At 39.4% G+C, this 27,475-nt stretch overlaps 2 protein-coding genes and 1 long non-coding RNA gene across 6 annotated transcripts; all 3 read right to left on the bottom strand.

The window, feature by feature from the left end:
- Positions 1–588: 588 nt before the first annotated feature.
- On the bottom strand, positions 589–10,264 carry LOC147799173 (uncharacterized). Its single transcript, XR_015425376.1, has 5 exons — positions 9,821–10,264; positions 9,290–9,414; positions 8,418–8,512; positions 3,067–3,135; positions 589–1,670 (listed from the first exon to the last, which is right to left on the bottom strand). It is a non-coding gene; the product is annotated as an uncharacterized LOC147799173 (long non-coding RNA).
- A 5,380-nt stretch (positions 10,265–15,644) lies between these two features.
- LOC147799172 (uncharacterized) lies at positions 15,645–20,232 on the bottom strand. 4 transcript variants are annotated; one of them, XM_087137425.1, is made up of 3 exons: positions 20,051–20,232; positions 17,946–18,136; positions 15,645–17,053 (listed from the first exon to the last, which is right to left on the bottom strand). In XM_087137425.1, the coding sequence occupies exons 1-3, from the start codon at positions 20,132–20,134 to the stop codon at positions 16,774–16,776; spliced, it is 555 nt and encodes a 184-aa protein (XP_086993551.1). In that variant the 5' UTR covers positions 20,135–20,232; the 3' UTR covers positions 15,645–16,773. The 4 variants fall into 4 exon arrangements, with proteins under 4 accessions (XP_086993551.1, XP_086993550.1, XP_086993553.1 ...); XM_087137424.1 differs by having other exon boundaries at positions 17,969–18,136; XM_087137427.1 differs by lacking the exon at positions 20,051–20,232 and adding an exon at positions 19,581–20,044.
- A 2,737-nt stretch (positions 20,233–22,969) lies between these two features.
- LOC110988690 (zinc transporter ZIP1-like) lies at positions 22,970–25,057 on the bottom strand. Its single transcript, XM_022252458.2, has one exon. It carries the CDS (start codon positions 24,843–24,845, stop codon positions 23,934–23,936), a length of 912 nt encoding a protein of 303 aa, XP_022108150.2. The 5' UTR covers positions 24,846–25,057; the 3' UTR covers positions 22,970–23,933.
- Positions 25,058–27,475: the final 2,418 nt, after the last annotated feature.

Raw genomic sequence — 27,475 nt, 5'->3', positions numbered from 1 at the left:
CAACGCGTTCATTGTGCACACATGGCACATGCACCGTGGACTTTCAATGTTATAGCGCCACCAACGTCGGAGAGGAGAAAGTTTTTACGTGGAACCAGCAATTCCTGAAAAGCCAACTTTTTTGTCCGGGCGAATTTCGAAATTTTGAAACTATGGTTTGGTTCGTTATTCAATTTCCTCTGCAAAAAGTATCATTTTGTAGTCTAAACTGCTTTTAAAGGCGAGTTTTTCGATATTTTCTGCTTCAATTCTCCCCATTGTTGTTCACCCAAGCGTAACGAAAGATAGCGGCGTTTAATCCTCCGTAAGCCTTCGAACATTTTATTGTTTAGGAGAGACCGAACAAAGGAATCCAACAAAAGAAGTGGTCTCTTTTTCAGCCGAGGTACCATTCTGTGTATGTGTATGGAAAGGGAAGCAGTGTGCAAAACGGCTCGTATTCGCCTCTAATTCCCCATACAGACCGCGTGGGATCCCTTTTCATTCATCCTATTCCTTTCGCGGCACACCTTTCTTCCTCTCTTTCTATTGGCTCCTTGCAATCACGTGGTTTTCTAGAATCTATTAGTAATGCGTATATTTCTGTCATTTCGTCGGCGGGTTTTCAGCCGAACGGTATCGTACCGTCTGTCTCCCGGTGTTGCCAACATAACACGTGCATTTAACCTTGCTATGACGCTCAGAATGTACAAGATCTGAATATATCTTTATGCAGTTACTTTATTTCTTCTAAAATTCTACATTATCGTCCAATGTGAACAACTGACTACTGTAAGTACTGACTTCAAAACAAAATTTCAAGGGCAAAATTTGAATTTCCTTTCCTCAAAATAAAAACTGGGTGTGGCACACTGAAGTCAAATTCCTCAGTCTTAATTTCAGCCTTGTGTAGGTCATAACTTGAGTTTATTTTTCATTACTAGTTGCTGGTTCATTTTAAGTGCCTCTTAAGCTTTCTCAAAACTTTTCCCAGAAAAAACGTACCCTTGCTCCACTTCAACGGTTGTGAACAAAGTCTATGGGGAAACAAGAATTTGTGAGAATGGGAAATATGTTTCTTAGCCCCAAATTCATGTCTTTCCATCAGTTCTCTGACTGACCTTTATTCGAGTGATATGTGATGGCAAAACGTGGAGGCACTCTCAAATGATTTAAAATAGAGGAAATTTACACTTTTTCAGTTTTCCTCAGTGGTGGAGTCAAATATTTGTTCATGTGGGAAATATGTTCTTTTATAAAAATGTGACAGCTTAAACAACAGAATCAACTTGTCCTTTATATTTTCGGAAATGGCAATATGAACCAATTTCTCAATGACTTTTGTCAAGTATGAAACTTTAAAAAGCTAATTTAGCTTGAAAAATATTGATAACTTATTGCAGTAAAATTAAAGCAAGATCCATAACACAGCCTCGTGTGAATAGTGATCAAAGAACACTGTAAGATGTAAATTCAACTTATACATGGAATTCAGTTTAAAAGCTCAAATATTTCTCTATTTTTCCCCTTCATCTGCAACGAGTCCATCTTCACATCTGATTGATCTTCAAGCTACTCCTGCCCTCAATAAGACGGACCAATTGATGTAGGATGTTCCTGAAGACATCTTGAACTCAATCTCGTAATGAGGAGACACTGAAGACGACAGACAGCCAAGCTGAAATTCCTGCCTGGACAAGAGAAATGAAGCAAATTGAAGCACTTTCAAATCTGAAGAGAATTTGTTTTCAAATGAACTCCACCATTTTGATTGCCTTGGGAGATGTGCATCTGATCAAAGATTTTACTTTGCCCATCAACTCGAAAAGTTCCTCTAGCAATGCAACAGTCGACTTTTCAATGAATCTAGAACAATTGACTTTAAAACACCTCGGCTAGATTGTTAAAAGAAAAATTTTAAAGTTGCCCTTGCAAATCCTTAAAATGGAACAACAGACTCCTACAGTGAATTCCACTTTATCAAATCGCCAACAAGATTCATGAGTGAACTTCAGCATGAACTTTCAAGATTGATTTATACCAAGAGTTGATGGTAACATTTTGTAGAATGAAAAAAAAAGTTTGGTTTTGGAGTGTCTGGTGCACTCCTGGTGTGTTTGAAGATTCTTATACTGAGGTAAAAACTTGCTCCAATTTCTGAGACAACCTTTACTAGCTTCCAATGCCTTCCTCTAAGCCATAAATAACTCGTAGCAATTGCTAGCGCATACACAGTCCTTGTGGCATAAACTGTGTTAGAAACTTTCCGTATCATTAATTCTAACTCGGTATGTAAACACAGTGCGCACAAGTCCTTACACAATTCTTTCAGCTTCAACTGAAATTGGAGAATTTTTCAACCTCATCTGTACTCGAACATTTACTTCCAAGATGAGACTTTGCCAGCTGATGTTCCACAACCTTTCAGAAATGTTTCGTTCATAAATCAGTCTTGCTGTGTCAAAGTTTGATTATTTGTAAGGTGCCCACAAGGAAAATTGTGGAAAAATATTTGTGCTTGGAATCTCTTTGCCCTAAATTGTAAACAGAATATTTGAAAAGCAATTGCAGAGAGTGAACTTTTGACAAATTCATAATTCATAGCCTTGTTATCGCTTATGTTTTCAAAACAGCTTAGAAAGTACATTGACTCCAAAGTAAAAACCATGTCATGCACCCAAAACTCAAACAAAATAAAAATAGCACCACAGATAGCTTGCCTTAACATCAACTGGCAATTTCTCAACTAAGTGGTCAACAAAGGATATTTGTAACCTGTTACTGAGATGGCGAGTCTATTTGTTGACGAACATGCCCAGCAAAAGGATCCAAAGCATTTTGCAATCAAAATAACTGCTGCCAAGCTCTTAATGCAAATTCAAATCAGAAGTCCTTAAAATACTTCACTATTTTATCAAATGCGCTTGCAAGTTGCATAGTACCATTTCAAAATGTATATTGACAATACGTTGTCTTTTTGACAATTGAACAGTCAACAAGTAATTTCAAAGATGAATACAGGGATGATTTAATTATTCAGACTCGTTGAAGGTAACAGGTTACAAAATTGAAGGTATTGCTTCTTACCTTATCAAGTGACCTTTGGCCAATGAAGCTTGCGTCTATGTTATTGTGCAGCGACTGGCTCCGTTATTCCTGCAAAAAATTAAATTGAAAATTAATATCCAATCCATTTGGGCGCGTGAGCTAGAACAAAAACTGACAACATCCCAGGTTCAGGCATGCATCTCGGTGATAAACCTAAAACAGTCCCCATTTTGGTTCAAAGGTCACTGATTAAGGTAGGCAATGATACCTTACATGGCTACAGTGAATTTGGATACGCATCCTATGACCTAACCTTGGGTAGTTTGTATATGATTTCCATGTATAGAGGTTGTATACAAATTACAAAGGTGTGGCCATAGATATGCATATTCATGATGCAATGTAGCCACTTTAGGGGAGGAGCCAGAAATATATGCATAGTAAGGAACTACAAAGGTTTCTGGAGTTGAACTTTGACACTAGAAACTTTTGCAGTTGCCCCTCCAAGACCATGCGCGGGTTTCTGGGTCCATCCTCTGAAGAATCATCCTTGGTTGACTGTTTTCTAGACGCCCTTCCCTCCTTGCATGGAGGGGGATTGTTTTTATTTGTGAGAAATAAAGACAAAGGACACCTTATTCAAATTTTCTGTGTGAATTTATTCTAGGGGACCCCATTTGTTTTCCAAAAAAAAAAAAAAACAGCAGTGTTGTGCTAAATATACATTTGCTTGTTGGCGCCCTCTACTGTCTGGGGCGTGTGACTGTCTGTGGCCCAGGTACTATGGTTGATATGCCTACTGTTCGGGGAAATCCACTGATGGGTCACTGGCACTATGCACCACTGGTATCCTGCACTACATAATTAAAATGCATTTCACTTCATTAAACAAGCAAACAATGGCCAAAACAAAGGTCAGAAAGGATTCACTGTTGGCCAACCTAATTTTTGCTGAGTCTGTATGGGGTGTTTCAAGGACGTCATCCCCTGTTCGGGCAACCAGGCTGCAAAATTTTTGAATGCGTTTTGGAAGTGATTTTTAAAAAAAAAAGAAAGGGATTAATGAGAAAGCTGTTTTGAATTGGACTTTTCTACTTTATCTCCAGTGGAGTCCTGGACCACCAAAATGACAACCACCTCAGCCTAGATGATGACGTGTGAATCAGAAAAACACATTCTAACATGGCTGGCTACTTTACAATTTGACTACGTTTTGGAGAAAAATTATCCTTAAAAAACTCACTCTCTCAACAAGTTGTTCCATCAAATTAAATGTACTGAAGTGCAGTTCTGGTAGATCATTTTGTTTTCACTTGTGATGGAAGAACCACACAATCTATGAGAATTTCACTGAGTAACATTTCCAAAATTTGACTGCAATTTTTGTTTTTTTGGCAAAACAAACCCCACAAGAACAATTTCCATTTTTAGACAGTGAAACTGACAAATAACAGTGTGTGATCAACAGAAAAAAGCTGAGTGGTTCAGTTTTCCTTCCTTACCAGAAGTCTGGCAAAGCCTCTTAGGAGATACTGTAGATGACATTGGGTTTGTTAATGGTCTACTCCTATGAAAAATATTCTGCATTTATTCCTATCATTTTTATATTCCTATCATCATATTATAAATTCAGAGCCACAAAACAAAATATTGATCCTCAGGATAAACAGTCACATTTCACTAAACTAACTAAATTGTTAACTTTTCATAATCTTCCTTAAACTAAGATTACAATCACTTTAAACACCCTGATGTAACAAATCCAACAAATTCAATCCAATGTGCTTTAGACTAAACCTGAAGCGTTAGTAACACCTGTTAATATTCTGCTTACATTGTTTGACAGCTAAACATGTATCTGATACTGCAAACTCAACAATAAGTTGCACTTTGCCTCTGACCTCCTTAATACTAGAAAAAAGAAACACATTTTCTTTAACTTAAACTTGTGTAATAACACTTAATGACAAGTAAGTGGCATTCCTGGAATTCTGCCCAAATGACTATGTTCAAACATCTCCAATGTTAATGGTCACATACATGTATCTAACATCCTCTAACAGATATGATTGTTAATGTTGATATTAAATATAAAGATTCCCTTCTATAAGATGATCTTTAAATGCTTTCAAAACATTGTTTGTTTAAGCTTATTTCTACTTGACTAAAGGCTCATTTATTCTACTTTGATTGCAACTTTTTAGAATGTTTACATTTTGAGGATGCCCCTATCAATTACCTATAAACCCTGATGAAAGTTTATTGTAAATTTAAACTCTACATTTTTCCTGACAACATTAACTTATCCGGTTACCAATTTTTGATGTTTCATTCGCATGTTACTTTTATCTTGTATTCGCTGAGGGACAGGTGTTGTCGTTGTTAGTAATGCTGAGTACTCCAGTAGACATGAACAAATCATCAATCCTATTTGACTATCCTCAGGAAACTTAAACAGTAATAGAAAACCACTTCACCTTGTAGTCCTAATCATTAACTATGAAGTTTAACTCTCTAGAAGAATTTCATTACTATTTGAATCCTGAAACAGAACTCTAATTATTTTTAAAAGGTTTTGAGGTTTCCATAAATAGAACTATTAACCTTCATTTTATAAACTATCCTATCAAAATTGCTTTCTGGAAATCATGTTTTGCTTGTCCAGTTTGACATGGAAATAACGAGGTGCTTCTTTATCTGTCTTAAATTTACTTGTGGTGAACCAAATTGACACTTTTAAACATTATGTTAGATGACCCTTTGTTGCTAATCCAGACCTATCAGTACTATTTCCTACTCACAATAAACTTTTATACTGTCTACTCAGTTTTACTCCTTTCATTAGCAATCCCAATGTCATCTGTGATACCACCTTTAAGAAAAAATTACCTCCAAACACAAATGAAACCAAAACTGAAATAATTTTGTAGAAGTTAGGTAAAGTTGAGCAGCCATATTTGAATGTCTTTCCTCCAAGTCTCACACCAACACCTGAGAAGAAGCCACTATCATTCATCAGGTCTAGACCCCCTCAGATCAGAAGCAGATGTCCTCTTTGATAAATGTTTGGTCATCATGACCCTGCCAAAAAAGCAACCTGTTTACACAGGAACAAAGAGTGACGGGTACCAACTTAGGATAACAAAATGATCAAAAAAATGGTGAAAAAAAGTGCAATGGTCCTCAGTCCGTCACACCAAGCCATACAGGGACCCCAAAGACTTAAGTAAGCAACAGGAATCCTTTCTTTCCTATTCTTGAGAGTTTGAGATTTTTGGATGAAATAGCATGTCAATTATGTGAGGCAGGACACTGGTGGGTTAGAGCACCAGCGACACATACAGTCGATTTCACTAAACAATAGGTATATCAACCACAGTACCTGGGCCACAGACTGCCACACACCCCAGACAGTAGAGGGCACCGACCAGCAAACATATGTTTAGCACAACACTGCTGCTTGTACATGCATGTAGAATGGGATTTCATAAATAACACAAAAAGACATTTTGGAAACATTTGCTAAGTAAGATAATGTGAGAACCACTCCCTTGACACGAGCCATTCTGAAAAAAATACTGAAACATAGTTTCTGTAAATACACACTGTTGATGAATAAAACAAATAAATATATGTAAATTGAACAAATTTTCAAAACTACACCAAATCATGCATGAACTGCAGAAAAGTGGACAATGATTTCTAAATTTCAAGGTTTCAGATTCTACTAGAATTGCTGTACTTAAATTTCATTTTGGAATTTTACAAAGTGTTTGTCTCAGGGTCTGTGTCTCAGATTCAATTTGTGGGAGTGATTCTCATCAATATGCAATCACAAACATCCAAAGGTATGGTTCAAAACATCAAGTGTCATCAATTTGTAGCTGATCAGAACACAGCTCTTAGAGCTGGAATCTTATGCGTAATTAGCAAACCCAATTTGATCTGTTTGAGAGTTGGATGTAATGGTTTTAACATAAATCTTCTTCTTGTCAATGAAATGGCTAAATTAATCCATAGTGCGCATCTGTTGCTAAAATGTCTCCCCGAATTGTTCTCTAAATTCTGAGATTTAGAACTGCATGGCTTGCAAAAAGGAAAAGTCACATCTAAAAATGTCATAAAAGATGTAATAAAATGTTCCTTGAAATCTTGACAATTATCTTGACATTTTGAACCACACCTTTGACTATACCAAACACTGTAGCCATGAGATGGATCCTTTGGGGATATGTTTGCAAAATCCACAGAGGAAAGCCAAAATGGAGACATCCACACCTCCAGGGAAGGGACAAAGTTGGAAACATCCCCGTACTAGGGCAGGGACAAAGTTGAAAACATGCACCCATTAGGGGAGGGGCAAATTAAGTTGGAGACATCCCCAGAATAGGGGAACAATGAAGTATCATACACAAGAAAAGACCAAAGAATGCATGCCATATCCGAACACAAGAGATAAAGAGACCATTGACTGAGCACAACATGGATCCATCTCATCATAGTTTAAAAAATGTTTACCAGGAAAACCCAAGGAATACATGTAGCAACCTCCAATTGTTTCAGAATTGTAAATTTTGGTCTGTATACCGTTTCAGAATATTGCCAACATTTAACTTGAAACTTATAAACTTTGTACAACTTTGTTTGGGGGGGGAGGATCAGTCTGATATTGATCAAAGTGTATGCTTTGATGCAATGATTCTGAGTTATATGATCTACATAATTTTTGCAATGCCACTGGATTCATTTGAGTTTTCCTGTAACACTTTCAGATTTTCCAAGAATGAAAAACACAATAATATCCCATATATCACACACATCAGAGCTTACAAAACAATAGCTTAAAAACCTATCCAAGTTTTCTTACTCCTTTCCTTATGAAGTTATTTTGTTTTTGCTATCAATGGGACTTGATTTTGTATTCAGCATTTCATAAATAAAAACAACTGCTCTGGTGGAAATTTGGATACTCATCAGACGAAAGAATGACATTTGGAAATGATCCAAAATGTTGGAAGAGTGCATATATACCTTGATGTTATTTTTTTCTCTGTCATCATCTCAAGATTGGCAACATTCCTGTTCTAACGTTTGCAGTAAAAAACTTGGAAAGCTCACAAAGGCTGCAAAAATATCCAAGTTAACATCATAATAACCTTTCAAAATCACTTAAATCTGAAATGTTCTCTTTCAGAGCAAACTTTCAAAAATCTTCCTGTTTTGGCTTTTTGATACTGGTCAAACATGTAACCATACAAGTTTTTGAATGAAAAAAATAATAACCTGAAAATTTTTCGAAATATATCTCCTTATTTTAAGGAAGGTCGATGATAAACAAGGATATTTTGACACCATAAAAACTGCAAATGTACGAATGATTCTTTTTTTACATTTCTGATGAAAACGGACGGCTGGACTTGAAATCTCTGGAGGCAGAGCTGTTGTCATGGTAATGAAGGATGTTGCTGTTTATCAAGCTGTTTACCTGCAATGATGGCGAGGAGAAAATAAAGTTCCAAGTGAGAAATGCATCACTGGAAACAAATCTAAAACAAAACTCTGAGTACATCTATTTCACTTTGAAAGTCTGTGCCAAGTTTTCAAACACAATAATACATGAAGCTCAATTATTCCACAATTAAGCAATTACATATAGTTGCAGTAAAAAGAAACATACTAGCTATTCATTTTTAATACCCATCACATTCAAAAATCATTCATTGTGGGATTTATTTGTTTCAAATTTTCCAAAAGACACCAGTATTGTGATGAGCATAATGAAGCTATAACTTGAAAATATTGCTTTCAAATTCAATTCAAATTTTTTTTTCAATTCAAACCAGTGAAACAGAAAGTATCCAATGACCAATGTTTGAGCAACAACCTCCTGTCTGCATGACTTTTTGGTTACATCCCAGAAAATCTACACACAGTGGTCCAAGGTTAACTCTAAGACTTTGTCTTACCGTAGGTCTACGTATGTATACAACACTATAAGCATGTGACACTGGATATAGGAGCCTCAGTCATGGGACTTTTGGTATGAACAATTTGCCAAGAGGTCATTCAGAGTCTTTAATGACACAAAGTAACTTGGACTAATTTTAACAACTGAAACTATATGTATTTCATCTTTCAAAGGAGTGATTTAAGTCCTGAAGCCCCAAATTTTAATTTAAAAAAATTTGACATGCATGTATGGTAGAGGTTAGAGTCGGTATAAAAAGAATACTACCTTGTAATAAAACTATGTTGAACTCACCTTGCAGGAAATGGCTGGTTGTATTTGTCTTCAAGGGGTTTTCTTGGACAGGTCAGGATGACAGCCTCACAATGGCCAAGGGTCAAAGGTACCACAAAACATATGTCGTTTTGTGGGGGATTTACCTAAAAGGAAATTGTCAAGGAATTTAAGCAAAAGGGATGCACAAAGTGGAACCAAGAAAACATAAAAAACTTGTAACTACTAACAGCCCACTGGCTCAGCTATATGTATGAATAATATTGTGAGGTTTTTCAATTTCTTTGATGATCTATTTCCATTTACATGTACAGTGGAGAACTATTCATTCAGAAATCAAGAAAGGCATGATGGGGTTAGAAAGATGTTTTTATCTGTGAGTAGTACTTGCAGGTTGTGTCTGAGGCTTCATAAGACCTCACCTCAACATGATTTGCATTAAAAGATGACAGTGACTGTGCGGAAATGACAAGGCATATTTGATAAATATAAAAGGGGGAAATCCATCCAAAGGTACACATCAAAACCTTTGAGCTTTGGTATGCAGCCTACCTGTGCTAATCCACTGCATGATTGGTATCTGATAAGTAACACTGATGCCTGACTACTTGCTGGTTAGCTAGCATGACTGGCTTAAAAGATGACTGGCTGGTAGGTAGGCTGATTGGTCCATGAGATAAAATGGCTGGTTGGTAGGCTGATAAGATGACTGGCTGGTTGGTAGGCTGGTTGGTTGACAAGATGACTGGCTGGTTGGTAGGCTGGTTGGTTGACAAGATGACCGGCTGGTTGGTAGACTGGTTGGTTGACAAGATGTCTGGCTAGCGGAAAGGATGATTGGTAGAAAGCTGACTGGCTGGTTGGTGGGCTGATTGGCTGGCAAGATGACTGGCTGGTAGGCTGATTGGCTCACAAGATGACTGGCTGGTTTGTGTTGGCATGTACATTATTTATTAATGTCTTCAAGCACAGCATTTTTGCCTGCCCTGTGTGAAAAGTTCCCACAGGTCAACTCTCCCCCAGGTCAAAAGCCTGGGAGTCTGTGGTTGCCAGTCACTACAAGACCCAAAATTGGCACTGTTCAGTGGGACTAGATCCCATGGTCTCAACATGGCCAGTTTGTTCAGCTGCTGCTGACTGCCAAGTGCATCAGATTGAACCAGACTTTTTCACCTGATGGGGTTAGGGGTTAAGGTCACAAAACACATTTCGCCCCTCATCAGTAAGCCTGGTAATTGCATGTACCTGTATCTCAATTTTTCAAGGCTAACGTCAGACGATAGCCTTTCTACTAGGCTACCCCCCTGTCTCGATGTTCAAACTAGAAAAAAAATTGTGATTTTGCAGAATAAAAAGTTGCTACGAGCCCAGTGCTTTTCAATTTGGCTTTCTCACCTAAAGTTTATTTATTCACCTGAACTGCAACTCCTCTGCTGTTCTTGTTTTTTGAATTTTGTTCTTCATTTTATTCTCTCAACAGTCACCGCAATTCATTTGCTACACAGATTCAATCTCAACAGTCACTGCAATTCATTTGCTACACAGACTCAATCTCAACAGTCACTGCAATTCATTTGCTACACAGATTCAATCTCAACAGTCACTGCAATTCATTTGCTACACAGATTCAATCTCAACAGTCACTGCAATTCATTTGCTACACAGATTCAATCTCAATAGTCACTGCCATTCATTTGCTACACAGATTCAATCTCAACAGTCACTGCAATTCATTTGCTACACAGATTCAATCTCAATGGGCACTGCAATTCATTTGCTACACAGATTCAATCTCAATGGGCACTGCAATTCATTTGCTACACAGATTCAATCTCAATGGGCACTGCAATTCATTTGCTACACAGATTCAATCTCAATAGTCACTGCCATTCATTTGCTACACAGATTCAATCTCAATGGGCACTGCAATTCATTTGCTACACAGATTCAATCTCAACAGTCACTGCAATTCATTTGCTACACAGATTCAATCTCAATGGGCACTGCCATTCATTTGCTACACAGATTCAATCTCAATGGGCACTGCAATTCATTTGCTACACAGATTCAATCTCAATGGGCACTGCAATTCATTTGCTACACAGATTCAATCTCAATGGGCACTGCAATTCATTTGCTACACAGATTCAATCTCAATGGGCACTGCAATTCATTTGCTACACAGATCCAATCTCAATAGGCACTGCAATTCATTTGCTACACAGATTCAATCTCAATAGGCAAATACAGTCACATTCATTTTAGTCTCAAACAGTGATAAATGCCAAGATTCCAAGGAGTGTTGAACAAGTAGCTTTGTGTCTGGAAACTAGACACACATGATGAAGCCATGTGTATCAGTGAATGAACTTAAATTATAACTCCAAAGTGCTTGTCTCAAGTTGCGCATCATTTGTTGCTTGTGAAGCAATGATTTCAGACTCAATCTCAACAAGTTACATGTATTGTGGTTTGCTACTTTCAACACTGTTTAAGATAATCATGCTCTGGGGAAAGGAACATTTCACACTAATAATAATAATAATAATAAAACTGCATTTATATAGCGCATTATGAATTAAAGATTCCTCAATGCGCTTTACAAACAAAAGCTTGACCTTAATCATATTACAACACTTAAAATCATATGATTATAATCTACACATGTACATTTGAAATCCCTAATTATAAAATAGCACAAATTAAACAGGCCAGCTAAAAAACAGGAAACAGTTTAGGAATTGCAGCTCAAGCAAATTAATTGAACTGCTTGGTTGAGTGAAGCCATTACTAGAGAAATGGGGCTCCTGGGAATCTTATCTGAAATGTACAATGTACATGTACTGTACACACTTTTTGAGTTCTGGCAGCTTATGTTGTCCCATTGGGGAATTAAGAAAAGACGTGACATGAACTTACATTTTGCATTTCTGTACATAACAATAATGTAATCTCTTTTCCTAGGTGTACATGTGACTCAGCATACATGTAATAGGATACATGTATGTACATATATGCACATTTGCATTGTATGTAGATGTACATGTATAGGCCGTGTTAACGACTGGACTTCCCTTTGGAATTGCTGTAAAAAAAATCTGTTCACCCCTTTACTAAGGGTCAAGTATTTAACTCGGCACAGTACGGTATGTATGAGATATGGAAATTGTGAATAGAACATGAACATGTACAAAGAAACATGTACAGTGTGAGTTGGCTGAACCAGCAAAAAATGACATCAGTACATTTGCAAGAGTAAAATAGTGAGCATGGCTCCAATTTTGGGGAGGTTTATCTCAGGAACCCTTTGGAGATGAAGCCAACAATTTTGCATGTGGTCATACCAGATAGCTGCATTCTTAAAAAATAAAGAAAATTGAGGTTGAGTTCATGTGAAATGACCCTGCCAGTAACTTCAGCACTTCCAGTTCATAAGCCTTATTGCTGAATGCGGCATGAGTGATTTTGCACAATGGTAGAAAGGTACTACTTAGGTATTCTAGGAAGGAAAAGGGGGCAATGTTTGGTCCTTTTTCTTTCCCATAATGCCTTTTTAACATTGCGCAAAATTGCTCATGCTGTATCAGCATTATTATAAGGCCTAGGCCTACCATGGAGGAATACATGTGTGTTTTTATTCTCTATGGCCTTATAGTACTGACAAATTTGACACGAGATCGAGTGCGGCGGCTGAAGTTGGCAGTCCATTTTTTCCTCTATAGCTAGGTCTATGTCCCCCAGAACTGTGGGGTCTGACGACTGCTTCTCTCCCACGAGAGAAGCAGACACTGGGGTTCGGGGTTAAGGTCTATGGACTTACACACAAATTTGTTACAGAGCCACACCTGTACCAAAAACTACTATGTGTACGTTCTAGTTTTGAGCCATGCATACAAGTAAAATCGCAAAGGACTTACCGCCCTCATGACAGTAAATACGAGCTATATATGCAACAATACGTATGAAGCCAAACCACGATTCACAACCATACACAAGATAACTAAACTGCTGCCAAAGTTTTGGAAGAGCCCATTGGTACATGTAGTATCTTATTGCTCAGTCCGTGTATTACATGTCTTGACATGGAACAACCGTCGAGACGATGAGGGGTCAAGTGACGTAATGCTCAACGACCTTATATTAAAGATGGCGACTGAGAGAGCGAGCCTGTTAGATTGAATGGATAAAGGCAAAAAGACTGAAAAATACCTGAATAACGTGAGTGATATCATTCAATAAATGGTTTTTAGAAAGCGGAAAGGTCAAGAATTATGTTCATGTGGAAAAGAAATTGCGCCCACGATGATAAGTGGGTGCGCCGGAATGTTCAATACGCTGACACGAAATTGCGTATATGGATGTATGGCTAAGGATAGATCGGGAGTGATCCGTGCCACACTAGTGGGGCTAGCACAATGCATGACATTTCCGATGCTCAACCAACCATAAAATTAGGCTCCTATAACATTCGGGCTTTATTTTCCTAAAAAACCCTCCCTGTCCATAATTTCGACCCAGGATTCGAACCCATACTCCATGCATCAAAAATATCGCGTGAATACATGTAGCGTTAGGCCTACATGTATTAAGCAACCAGTAACAACTACATGTAGGCCTAGTAACATTAACAATAACACAGAAAAGAAGCTTCTTAAACACGGCGTCGTACCATATTTTGTGGACACAGGATATTTACCGTGCTTTTTTATCGTAACAGCTGACAGCCGACTTAAAAACTCATTTCATTTACTGGAAAACTAGAAATTATCAGCTCACGTTCTTCAATGTATACTTGTCAACCGCGCCTTGCGTGCATTCTTACCAAATATATAACGCCCTCTATTGAAAAAAATAACAGCGCCCTCTATCGATATATAATACAAGATCAATAAATAGCGCCCTCTTTTGACAAAAGCAATGGCGCCCTCTATTGACTGATAATCGATAATAGCGCCCTCTACCAAGATTTTATTTTGGTGACAATAATTACGTTGGTACATTTCGAAGAATAGCCGAAAGTTAGAAAACAAAGGTTTGCGACACTTTGGTCAGCTTCAGATCTCTTTTAAAAATAACGGCTTTCCGACCAAAAAGCTGTAATCTTTGAAGCTGGACTCTGTTTATCACGTTTTCGAGCCCGACCAAGCTAAAAGGCAAAGTTGGCAAGAAGCCATACTTTGAAAAACTCTCGATAAATGAAATGGCGCCCTCTGCAGTTTCGTGTATATTGAAATTACTAGCATAGCGCCCTCAAAAGAACGCTTGACTTTGTCATTATTGACTACTAGCGCCCTCTTTTGAAATTTTCCCCCATTTTTTTCACTTTTCGCACACATTTTTACATTTAAAGTATTCTTGACCCCATACTGATTTTAAGTTCTCCGCAAAAACCTTTGGGAGAAAAACGTTGGGAATGGGGGGCAGGTGGTTTCAAAGAATCGCCTCTGATCCTATCATATTTTGAATCATTAATTTTTATTCAGTGGCTTTTGCTGGTTCCACCCTAAAAATTAACTGGAAAATGATTTTATTTAAATCACACTTAGTGGAACATCTCCACAAATCGTTTTAATATTTGAGTTTTTTACTGAAGTAATCAATTGCTACATATTGCTGTGTACAACTGTTATTAATTTTAAAATTATTTTAACGAACATGACACATGCACACTTGCCATTACATGTTTGAAAAGACATATTGACCCAAAATAGCATTTTTTTCTCTGGTTGACCTATCTTCTATAGAAGGTTAAATTATTAAGATCCACATCGTCTGGTTAGAGATAACTGTCTTCAGTGGGCAACGTTTACAGAGAAATCAGTTTATTTTTCAGTTATTAAGACATCTCCAAAAGGTTGCGTTATTCATGCCATATGCTTCCATTGCTTTACTTTCAACTTATGTCAGCAAAACCTTCTCGCGATTAGACCTGCTTTAGATGTCCATTTCACTATATTACCCAACCGATTCAATAATTAAAATGTTTGATATTGAATAATTAATCACTGTCAACCAACCACAAAAATCCAAGGTCCTAAGAACTGAAGATTACAGCGGCAAGTGGAAGCAGTGTCTGGTTTGGGGTTTTGTTTTATTTTGCCAACTTTTTCAGAGCATTTTTTAAATGATGATCAGAAATCCTGTACTACCGAATAAACTATGAATGTACGATACCTCCATTGACAGACATTTCAAAAGTACCCAGTATTTTTACAACGATGTTTTCAAGTAATAAAAAAACAGTTATTGCATTTCAGGTAAAACATATCTGTATACTACTATTTTAATGTTTTTTCCCCATAACACAGGGGATTCAGTTAAGTGAAGATTAAGACTTTAGTTAAATTTTAAAGAGTCACTCTTTGATTTGACCAAGTATTTTAACAACATTTAATTTAGAGAAATTAAGGTTTAACCCAGGCATTAATTGCTTACATGTTGAAAAAGTGTAATGATAGAAAGTATCACCTCACATTCGAAATGAAATTAGATTCAAATTTGTGAACAGTAAATGAAGATAATTAAGCAAAACATTTCCCTTTTTGTATATCAACACTACAAATGATACGGTATAGTCCAAAACAAGACTAAAATTAACTGTTATTTTCCCTCTCAGTTAAAAAAATGTTTACGAAAAGTCAATCCGTTTACACCTTTTTAAAAAGCATTTGTTTGTTGAATGAAAATGTCATTTCTTTCTTTTAAAACACCTAGCACAAACAGTAAGAACTGCCGATCTTAGTCTTGGCGATCATCTGTTCACAAAATATTTGCACTTGGAAAATCAATGGATTGGGGCCAAGGCAGCAGTCAACCCATTCCCCTCCCTAGAGGCATTTTCAAATCTTTGTTTCCTTTCCAAACAACGTAGCCTCATCTCCGAACCACACGCGCCGAAATGAATGGAAAATTTCCCCTGGGTCTGTGGTGCTGCATCCTCCACCAGCTCTGGGGCGATGTGCACGTAATAGCGCCGCCATCGCACCTTCTGTACTGGAGTCAGGTAGTGTACCTGAGGATGGCTCGCCAAGGTACACAACCCCACGTCAATAATACATGCACGCCAGGAGCCCCCAACATCACGGACCAAAATGTTATCAGTTTTAAGGTCGTTATGAATCGCAGACCGTCCAACACATCCAGCACGATGCGGTGCCTGGACGATGGGGCAAGATGTAGTCAGCTGGGCCCTTCCAGGGCATCCGTCAAGGTCAGCAACTGGCCCATAATGGAGTTTCTGGTGATCCATCACGAGTCGATCCTTGGTGGTGGCCAGCCACTACCAGGCCAAAGAAACATGGAAAAGACAGATGCCCTGAAAAAAGGCCCATAGCTCTCGCCTCCCTCAGGACTGGAAGTCTGTCTTTGATCTGATGAATTGGATGGCCACTCTTGTTCCATGGAAGGATTCTTGCTAGCAGTTCCAAAGGCACCACTCCCTAGGATGACCTTGCCACTGGTAGGCAGTTGTATCGCACAGGGATCTATTCTTTGAACCCCTGCCTTTATAAAGCAGGAGAACACCTCCAGTCTGCAATGCTGAGATGTAGGGATAAGGGAGGCTGGAGTCCTGGTTGAACTATCGGCAGCAGCGCTGGACACTGTATTGAGAGTTGTTTGTTGAGGCAGCGTTGATGGTGTCTGATGTGATGATGATGCAGGGCATTGCTGTTGGTTTCTTGCTGATGGATGGTTGATTCTGTTGGCCAGCAATGATGGGCAGATTCCTTGGGGATGCCCCCAACCATCTTGCTGGTGATGGAGGGGTGGACTTGATCTTTTGCCCTATGGGAAACAAACAAGGATATTGCATTCCACAAGTTACATGTACTAACATGATAAACTTCTGATTCTTTGATGAAGCCAACATCAGTGCACAAACGCATATTGAATGGAAGCTATAGGCCTAGACATTACTGACATCATCATATACTACATGTAATATGTAGTACTGTGCAGTTGAAAAAGTTTTAGAAGAAATGAACTCCTATTCAAGTACATAATTTTCAGCAGAAGAACTGACGGGAATGTTTGAGCGTACCCATTTCTTTACGTGGGTCCACTGGAATAGTGAGGGGATATGGTTGCAGAGATGTCTGATGGACTGGAAGGGGGGGCTGATGAGGTGGAGCTAGTTAATAGAACACCTTTTAACAGACAGCTCCACAGGTGCAAATAGGTCTGCAGGGATAGTTGGAGAGGTGGCCAGCATCCCGTGTAGGGAACAAACAAAAAGAGCTAAAGCATATCGGGTAGGTATGTCTGAATCACTGAATACAGGCAATTCACATAGTGCGCCACCAAGAGTTTGTCATAGAGAGGCCTTTTCACAGTGCATTATGGGATAAAGAGCTGACAAAATAATCTTGTTTACTGTCCTATGCTCGGAAAACTTTAATTTTTTTTCTAATATTTGTTTATCTTGGTAGAAAATTCAAAAGTGCTTATTGCAAACAGGTGTTAGGAAGCCAAAATGATGTTTTTGTGTGTGCATGGAGCAGAGAATGCCTGAATCAATCAAATATCCCCAAATTACATATGAATTGCACTTAAATCACAGCAAGGTGTCGACCGTAGACTTGAAAAGCGGCTTGTCTTTGCAAAACTCTTGGTGGTGCGCTGTATTGTGAATTGCCCCTATTTACAATTACTAAATTAATCATTTTAAAGGGATTACCAGAAACACTGTTTAAACAATACCCATTTCCTGGGGAAGATTGCCCATGAGGCATCGATGATGTGCCTGAGAGGTGATTGATGGTGAGTTGGACTGTGAGGTGACGATGGCGGAGATTGGGGGCCTGGTACTGGTGCTGGTGAGGTAGACAGACTTGGTATCCGGAGACGTGGCAGCCTGATAACCAAACCCTGAGGAATCAACCAAGAAATAGTAGTCTTCTTGTTGAATTACGCAAAAGTTTGAATGGAAAAATCTGAAACCTAATCATAACTAGTCAAATAACTGAAAATATTCATCTACATGTACTCTTTTAAATAATTGACAAGTTATCGGGCATTGGTAGAAAGAAACTGATTTTCATATTTTTGCACGGTGCTGTAACTGTCACTGATAACTAGATTTTGCCATATTTCACAGATAGCAAAGTATTTGCTTAGTCCCATCTCCACAATGCTGGAAACATAGTCACTAGGTCTGCTTTTCAAGTAGACAAATATCCTTTATTTTGAGGATTCTACTAATAAAATACATGTAATTTATGAGGGTTTATCGCATGAATTGGTCCCCTGGAAGTACACTACATACAAATAAAACATCCAATGCAGTTCCACAACCAAGGAGAGCAGGCAACAAGTATCAACCTGCTTTCACAGCTCACTTCTGATTTAAAAGTGGAACACAAAAAGTAAATTCATTCATAACAGTTGAACAACCGAAACATTTTCTGCATGCCATGCTCCTTTATGAGATGCACGCTAACTACTAATTTCAGTTTCTGATTTTCCATTTCCACACCGTCAGGCAAAAGGTTTGAATCTAAATAACATTAACAAACAAGCAAAAATAAGACCAACTTTAAAAAATATTTTAGCAATCTCACAATCATTCCATAAATTACACTCCCCTCTCTTTCATCTTATTATCTCATTCCTACTGTACATGTATATGGAGTTAACAGAGTGTACTGCATCAAATTCAAAATCAGCCTTGCTATTTCACCTACTTTTCTACCTTTTTGGGTAGAGCTGCAATATATATCTGCATTTTGCACTGAATCTTAAAAGTTAGCCACTGCATTGGATTTATCAAATACCCTATACAACAAGAAGAGGTGCAGTTCAACGGAATGTTGAGCAAAGCATAGAACCAAATTTAAGGCTTATAAATGCTCGGACTTGAGTTCACTTCAACATGCAGAAAATCAAAGGACAAGACAAAAGACAGAGGCTTCTGGAGTTCACATGACCAAGTTCCTGTGCATCCAACTTTTTTGAAAAATAATTAATAAGATGATACTCTCAATTCCAGACTGTACTTTGTAAAGTTGGGTGTCAAAGCATGAAAATCATATACTGTTTATTTACACATGTTATTCTCTGATGTAGAAAGAAATCACTTTCTTGCTCTTTTCATATTGATTAGATTTTACATAACTTTATTCAATCTAATATATCAATCTACTGTGAAATTTTGTCTGCTGCTAGTGTTTCCATCATCACTCCATGAATTCCCTTCCAGCCTCCAACTGGTACAAGGGTAGCTGATCAAGCTCATATAGACCCTTAGCTGGCATGGATGTGCTTACCTTTTTCTGTAGTACAAATAATTAAATATCAGGAGATGTTATTTTACCTTTCACGCCCACAACCTAAGGCAAAAAGTGGGGACATCATCCCAGCATGATATATCTCACACTCACAGCCCAGCAAGGCAGAGCATGCCTAGGGCATAGGATATAGGCTTAAATATGCACTTCCAATGTTGACTGTAAAACGAATGGACATGATGGAAAATCTGCTCTTTCTTGTAGACTGCATCTATCACATTACACACCACACGCAGGCCTACGTCATGTTCATGTAGGCCCTAAATGACGAAAGTAGTACGTGTATTCTGGACTTGGTCTAGAACAGGCATGATGTGTGCATGCATAGTGTGATGGTGTGATCGACGACGGCGTTCAATCAGTCCATGTCAACCTGTGCTAGACGTGTTCCAAGAAACTGACAAGTTAATTATTAAATGACCATCTTCATAAATAGCGGAACTCGCAAATAAAGCTATTGCTGTAACTCCTTGCCTAGTCAGTCTGAAACACTTACCTGACGTTTGTGCAAAGGATCTAGAGCGACTACGGCAAAATTACCCAGAATTCCACCATAGAAACTTCGTGACCTTTGAACCATGCCGCCCAGCGGCCCCGGGTACGGTCCGCGGTAACTGTCTACGGCTTTTTTTTTTTTGCGTGAAGGCCAATCGGAAAATAGTGTATCTATGCCAAGTGCATTTCAGATAATACCATTTAGTGTAAAGATAACTCGCAGTGAACACATTATCATGCAGGACTGGAAACTAAAATAATGATTATTTATGCCCTTTTTGAATTTCACCCGTCGGGCTCGAGCTGGTTTGAGCAAATAGGTGACAATGCAACTTTATCCATATTCTTGTAACGCCACTCGTTTGTGAAAATTTAATTCATATAGTTTTGAGAAAAGACGTCGAAATTTAAAGCTAAAAGATCTGGGAGCTGTATATGCAATCACACATATGAAGCCAAACCGCGGTTCACAATGCATAACATCTAGATGCTCAACCAACCATAAAAACTTCACGTGTGAAATTAGGCTCCAATAACATTCGGGCTTTATTTTCCTTTAAAAAAAACCCGTGATTCGAACCCACACCCTATACATCACAAATCATTATGCCGTACATAAATCGCTTGACTACCGCAATTCACACAAATTGGTGGTGTTTTTACTGTTGATATAACGATGAACGGCTGCAACGCATGTCTAATACACATTGGGCATGCGCAATACAAACACAACCATCGTGGTTTGGCTTCATACGTATGGTTGCATATACATGTATATCTCATTTAAGTGGGAAGTTTCGTTCATCGCCGCGCCCAGCACTCTGTTCGGGCGCTCCCACGAGCGGGTTGGGAAGTGTTCATTGAGGTTTGGTAGCGACGTGACCGCGACGCATGCAGCTGAAGTCACTCGTGAACCAGTGAAGTGCACTTTCCACCAAAGGAGCATCCGTTGGTGGGGAAATTGCGCCCTCTCTTGGTCCCATTCGGCGCCCATAGGGGTGCACTGAATTAATTGAAGCCCCATTGAAGACAATGTAAAATCGACCACGTTTGCAGCCCCGGTGCGGGCAACCGAAGTCCTTCAGGCCTCTCAAGCAAAAAACAAAGTGTTCTGGGGTCATTGATCAGCTCTCAATTGATTTTCAATTTTTAGTAGGTTAACCAATGAAATTTTTAATTATCTACCCCAAACAAACTCACCTTCCAAAAAGTGAACGTTCCCAAGTCTATCAGCGGCCATTTTTCAAATGAGATCCCTCCACCTTTTCAGGCTCTTGGGACAATTTTTCAGAGGCATTTTTCTATGCCCTTGAATCTAGGAGTTCATTCTGGGCCATTCTTTTACAATCCCACAAATTCTTGGGCCACACAATCTCCTCTTTTCCAAATAAACTCTTGGGGTACTTTTTGAGCGCCTCGGCCTGCCGAAGAAGTTCCCTTGAATTGGGCAGTGTGAATCAAGGCGTGTATAATTATAGCAACGCCGCCGAAGAGAGCCTGAAAGTTTACCCCTGATGGCGCGCTTCCGGAACCCTTGGATAGGAAAAATAACGTGCAAAGATTTTAGAATTTGTAATATTTTTTCGTTCAGTTTCTTCTTTAAAAATCCAACTTTGGAAAAAGGGCTTTGAAAAATATTTGCTAGCATATCAATTTATAGAAACTGAAAAATTACCCGATCTAAAAGAGAAATATCCTGCCAAAAATTGACCCATAACTTCCGAAAATCTAAAATACATGAAGAACAGTGCAATGCAGCAGTCTCGTACGCAGATGAACATTCACGATTTGAAATTTTATGGTAGTCTGTGGGTAATAGGCGAAATAAAAACAGATCAAAATATTTTACGTACTTTTATAATTTATAAGGTAATAGACATAAGGCAATATTCTACTTTTACAACAGATTCTAATATTTTATCTAACCTTTGCTGACAACAACGGCGTGTGTCAACAGAATTTGGAACCCATCGAATGCAGGAAGGTAAATCTTTGCAACGTTGTACAATCTCGTTTTCACGAAAGCACGGGGAGTGGAAACAAACGTGTGTGAACAAGGTGACCTAGGTACGATATGGCCGGACGTGAAAGGTCGTTACTAAAATTCGTTTTTTACCCATCTCCAGGTGACTTTTCCAAAGTATTTCTTGAGGAAGACAAAGGTAAAATTCCAATATGAGTGTTTCATGGGGTGGTTTCAGTAAGGAATTAATCTCCCAAAAATTATCGAACGTGATTGGACGGCCCAATGTAAAATCCCCGTAGGCAGACCGTGCAAGGGTTCCGGAAGCTGGCTGCCGTGACCTCTTACTTTCAGGCTCTATTGGCCCAGAAACAAACTTCGCGCGGAAGCTAATCCTGTCGAAGACGCCCACACTGCTATCACACTGTGTGAGCAGCCACCTAACATCAAGACCCAATACCGACACTTGAAGCCCTGCGTCATCATTATCTGATGCCGATGAGTTCCCCCCCCCCAGGTTCCGGTGACGCCCAGCGAGAGATGTATGCACATGTTCCCACACCCATTTCACCAGAGGCACCATTGTTAGGACACGGACTCATTATTTAAACAAAATCTGGTCTTGCAATATCTTTGTACCGAATGAACCCCATTTTAACCTCTTTCGACCAGCTAGGCCTGTCTGAATGATCCTCGAGCTGGACCTACTAGGGAGCAATGGAGGCTCCTTTGGTCGAAACTGAACTTCAGTGTTCACGAACAACTATGACATGCACGCCTTATACAGTCGCGTCGCTACCAGCAAAATGAACACTCCCGACCAACATGGCTCAAATCAACTGATGAGGAGATGCTTCTGGTCGAACCAGACACCGTTTCCTTACTAAAATCCGCCCAAATTATAAGGCACCCTTTTTACTTTCATTCTTTGTAACAATAGAAATCTGCAATTGTTTTTTACAAAATTGTCCCCCAAAGCCCCCAAATTTTGCCCAACATTTGCTAAGCCTTAACAGTCCTCAATCCTCCAACAGGTGAAGGATTGAGGAGTGTTAGGGATAAAGAAATGAATTTTACCACCCCAAAAAATTCTTCCCCCAATTAATAATTTCACCCCTGCTTTACGTAATTCTTTACCCGCTGCAAAAATTGAAAGTAAATTAGACATTTTAAAATTAAAACAGCAAATATAAACCCAGACATTCGTGGACAAAAATTATCCGTATTCGATGTTCTATTTTATTTTAAAAAATATTTACCACTGTTATACACATGAACATTTTTTTTCATGCCAAAGTTGCGTCTATGCCTTTTGTGTAGCACCACAAACAAATATTAAACTTCAGTCGTTTGCCCTGTTTACGTCCTCGAGAAGCCCCCCCCGGCCCGGCGTATTGAAAAAAATGGCGTGGGTTAAATTTAACCCAAGCAAGGGTGAAAACTGCAACTACCCAATGGTTTAGGTTGTTTCAACCCAATTCAGGTGATTGAAATTAATTTGTGGGTTGTTTAACCAAACAATGGTTAATATCCACTCATTTTGTGGTTGCAGTTTTTACCCTTCCTAGGGTTAAACTTTAACCCAGGCAATTTTTCAGTGTGACACTGAAGTCAGGTTGGAATGTGCACAGCCTAATAATAGACGCACTGTTGAGATCGAGAGAAAAGTGTGTATACCATAAAAATGCACGATCGATAATAATTACATACAATGCATGATAAAACTTAAAACGCACTGAAAAAGATGTGCAACTGCATTAATAAAGTTACGAAAAATTATTACAGAATAAAAATGACATTTAATAAAACTTCATCAGTAAGAAACGGTTGAAATCAATGGAAGCCGAGCTGGAATTTACTGATGTTCCATAAACCAAAATATTATTGTCAAGACTAAGAGGGGCGAATAATTATTAGTGTTTCAACTCTGGCAAGTTGCGGGTGAAATGTCCTGGAAGATCTTGAACGCGAGAGTCCCCGTCGCGATGGCCGGAACGACGCTGCCCAGCATCGCCTGCAAACTCGCCAAGTGACTGGCCATGAGCTCAAATACGAAGGCGGTGAAGATGCCGATGGGCGAGGCGGCTGAGTAGCAGAGGATGCTCCGGTTGAGGCCCGTGGTGATCTGGGTGCTCTGGGCGTACTGGACGCCAAGGCTGAAAGCAAAGACGCACTTGTGGATGGCAACAGCGACGGTGACCTCCAGCGCCTGGGGCGTCGGCTGAGGGTCAAGCCCCACGGTGAGACCGTCAAAGATGCAGTGGGCAGATAAGACGAGGAGTAGTAAAATGACACTCAGATCCAGTGATCGTCGTTTCTGCTGCTCCTCTACAAAGCTCAAATTTTTAGTAAGGACACAGTTATTATTGTCGTCGCTGTCCGGTTTAATGAGGGACGAATGCCGTCTGAGCCGATTCAGTGGCGTGTCGTATACAAATTGTCGTTCTTCACAGGAGTTGATGATTTCGTTTTCTTTCGATGGGGAAAGTTTGGGTATGAGTCGTTTTTGGCGATAGGCGAACGTCCGAGTATTTGCTTCCGACACCTGAAAACTTCTACTATTCATGCTGTTTGCTTGTCCTTTTTCACCAGTCATCAGCAAACGAAACTCTGGGAATAGATCCAGCAAGCAGGTGGCCAGAAACACGCCGCCGGCGAAGCAGTTCATGCCCGTCAGTACTTGCTGCAGCCGCTGCTGGTCCAGGGAGTTATCCAGTCCGCGATGGAGGAGAGTGATTATTCTGCCGGGCAGCCAGCTGCACAAAAACACCAGGAAAAACAGAACTAACGCTGCGGTCAGTTTGGCGGTCACAGTGTAGTCTGAAAACGCCATGGCACTGATGGATGAGAGCTCACACGATAGACTCTGGAAGACCAGCGACAGCACTTGCCAGACCGGTTACTTTTCCCCGAGACTCCGCGCATCTGGCAAAAACTTGGAACGTCTCTATCTGGGAGCAGATGGAAAGGATAGCATGATTCCCTCCCAGCGTCTCAACGACCAGCAGCCAAAGGTCTTGCAAGTGAAATCCCTCAGCCCATTCAAGCTGCTTTTATACGCGCTATAAATGGAACAGGTTCCCTCATTTGACATCACAAAGTGGAATTTAAATCACAAAGCCAACAAGTGGGGTCGTCCTTTCTCAGACTCTGAATATTATGTAATCGCCCGCTCACGACTGCACTCTGCATGTACCCTTCTTCCGCGTTCTTGAATGGATGCATGCGCTCGCCGAGTGCACCCTGAGCACCAGAACATGGGCGTCGTCGATTTTGCTCTGAAGAGTTAACAAAGGTGTGCATCGTACCATGGCCTGGAATGCTCTAATCATGGATAAGCTGGACGTACAACTTCGTACGATCGATGAAAGTCTCACCTTTCAATTTTAAATGGGCCAAGAGTGCACCCCAGATTACGAATCAAACCAAGAAAAAATATCATACAATTCGCTGCAACTCTGTTTAAATACGTTTTCTTAACATTTAAACAACAAAGGAAATGTATTAAAGGAATGGCCACTCACTTTTCTACACAATAAGATATGAAAGGTGAAATATGGAATTAGTTGAAAGCCCATTGCATCCAATCTTTGTGTCAGTGGTATATAATTATGTGGCAGCGCTTTAAATACAAAAATTCACTGTAAGGGCTAGTTCATATTTGTCACAAAAATAGCGAAAATGGATGGAAATTTGTCAGACCTTGAACTTGAACGCATTTCGCTGCACGTGTTTCGTGACGTCAATTTCGATTCTTTTTTCGAACTTTGCATGCACTCTTAAAACAACCCAGTCAAAATGTTGACTGATTTTCCTGATTGTTCAAAATTGACTACGGATTCAGTCAAACACCCGAGCTTACGTTGGGAAATCACGCTTTCTGACAAGATTCCTAACCGATGCCTTTTGAAATATCAATGAACTGACTGAAAAAAATCTGGTCAGTTTGACTAATTTCCAGTTGCACCCATCAGCTAACCCTGAAGAGATAGTCAAATTTGACTGATCCTTTTAGAGTGCAGGAAGTATACGAAGTATACTACTTTATACCTCAGCAACCGCTAGAAGTAAAGTATTATGGATGTGGCTGCTTGCTGGTGGTTTCCATAGGTGAACGTGTTGTTTCCTAGACGTAGCCGAGAAATACTGATGTAGCCTAACTCGTAGCCTCACTCCATCTTTGCAAGGAGTGAGGCTACGTCGGTATATTTCTACAGTGCATTGCAGGCGGCGCATTTCCAACGTGCATCATCTAAAACTTGATGAGCTGTGTTTCACAGTCTGTTCACTTTTTGATGGGGGTTGGGATAATTTGCGACTTTATAGTGGAATCTCCCTGGAATGGTGATGGCATATGTCCATCGCCGTTTTCGGGAAAAATCACAGCGTGGTAAAGTGACCATTAAGTCCTCGGTGGAAATTAGGCAGAATGTTTCATGATTAGCGAACGAGTTCACTCAGCAATGGAAAGTTTGGCAAATTGCTTCAAGGCCTTAGACAAAGTACCACACACGGGGGGGGGGCTGGTCCCCCCAAATGCCGGTGTTGGCATTTTTATAAGGGGGGTCTGACACCGTATAACACTGGAGGCGCTGTTCATGAATCAGACGTATATACGTCAAAAATGGCTTCTTCCACATCTTATCCCCTTTCGGCATTAATGAATAAATTTTGATTGTTGTGAAATTCCTCATAAACCAACTTGATTGTTTTCTCTCGCCACGAAAAATTGGGGAAAAGTCGACTGCCAATCCCCCGGTTAACAAGTGGGGCTATAAATTCCCCATCCTCGGGATATTATTTCTCAAGATCCTTTAAGTTAGCTGATTCGGATTCTAATTTTTCAATGACTGTTACCTGTGGCTCAGAGAAAAGTTAAGCAATTATTTTTGCTCTGGTGAAAACTCTCTTCTTGATAATGAGTTTCAAATGTTGCTTTCGTAATTTTGCTAATGTTCTTCTTGATAGCTGGCAAATGTTCGAGACGGCTTCTTATGGTTTTACCTGTATCTTTGTGTATTGAATATCTTTGTAAGTGTATCCCAAAAAATGAAATGAAATGCAACTCATCCCATAACAAAGTCCAAGGTACAAAGGTTACCGGTACTCAAAATTAAGAAGATCGGATGCTGAAAAGAGAAAATAGAATTCAGTGTGAAACATGTGTGTTCCCATCGTACATTACTTGTGGAAGAAGTCACCTGGAAAACAATATGGAGGGAGCTAGGAATTCCAAAGTGAAATGCATGAGAAGAAACTTCAGTATATCTTGGACTAAGCTTTCGAGACAGTGATGTCGATATTGATGTGAGTGGAACTTGAAGTAGTTCGGATAACGGTAAGATTGCGACAGTGGGGAACAACCACAACCAGAGGACCGTTGGGTGTACATTCACTGAAAGCAGATCCTGAACCAAACAGGGCTAAATTTTGGGAACTTTTTTATCCATCTTAAATCTATAT

This window comes from Acanthaster planci, linkage group LG05 (assembly GCF_054643075.1).
Source record: "Acanthaster planci isolate LZ-2023a linkage group LG05, COTS_SCS, whole genome shotgun sequence".
NCBI lineage: Eukaryota > Metazoa > Echinodermata > Asteroidea > Valvatida > Acanthasteridae > Acanthaster > Acanthaster planci.
This window is presented reverse-complemented; position numbering and strand designations above follow the sequence as displayed.

Bases quoted from the DNA above. Each gene is read 5' to 3' on its own strand.
- LOC147799172 (XM_087137424.1), bottom strand. From the start codon at position 20,134: ATGGTTCAAAGGTCACGAAGTTTCTATGGTGGAATTCTGGGTAATTTT. The intron at 18,137-20,050 runs GTAAGTGTTTCA...TTGATTCCTCAG, and splicing joins ATCCTTTGCACAAACGTCAG to GGTTTGGTTATCAGGCTGCC. The intron at 17,054-17,968 runs GTATTGTTTAAA...TGTTTCCCATAG, and splicing joins CAATCTTCCCCAGGAAATGG to GGCAAAAGATCAAGTCCACC.
- LOC110988690 (XM_022252458.2), bottom strand. From the start codon at position 24,845: ATGGCGTTTTCAGACTACACTGTGACCGCCAAACTGACCGCAGCGTTA.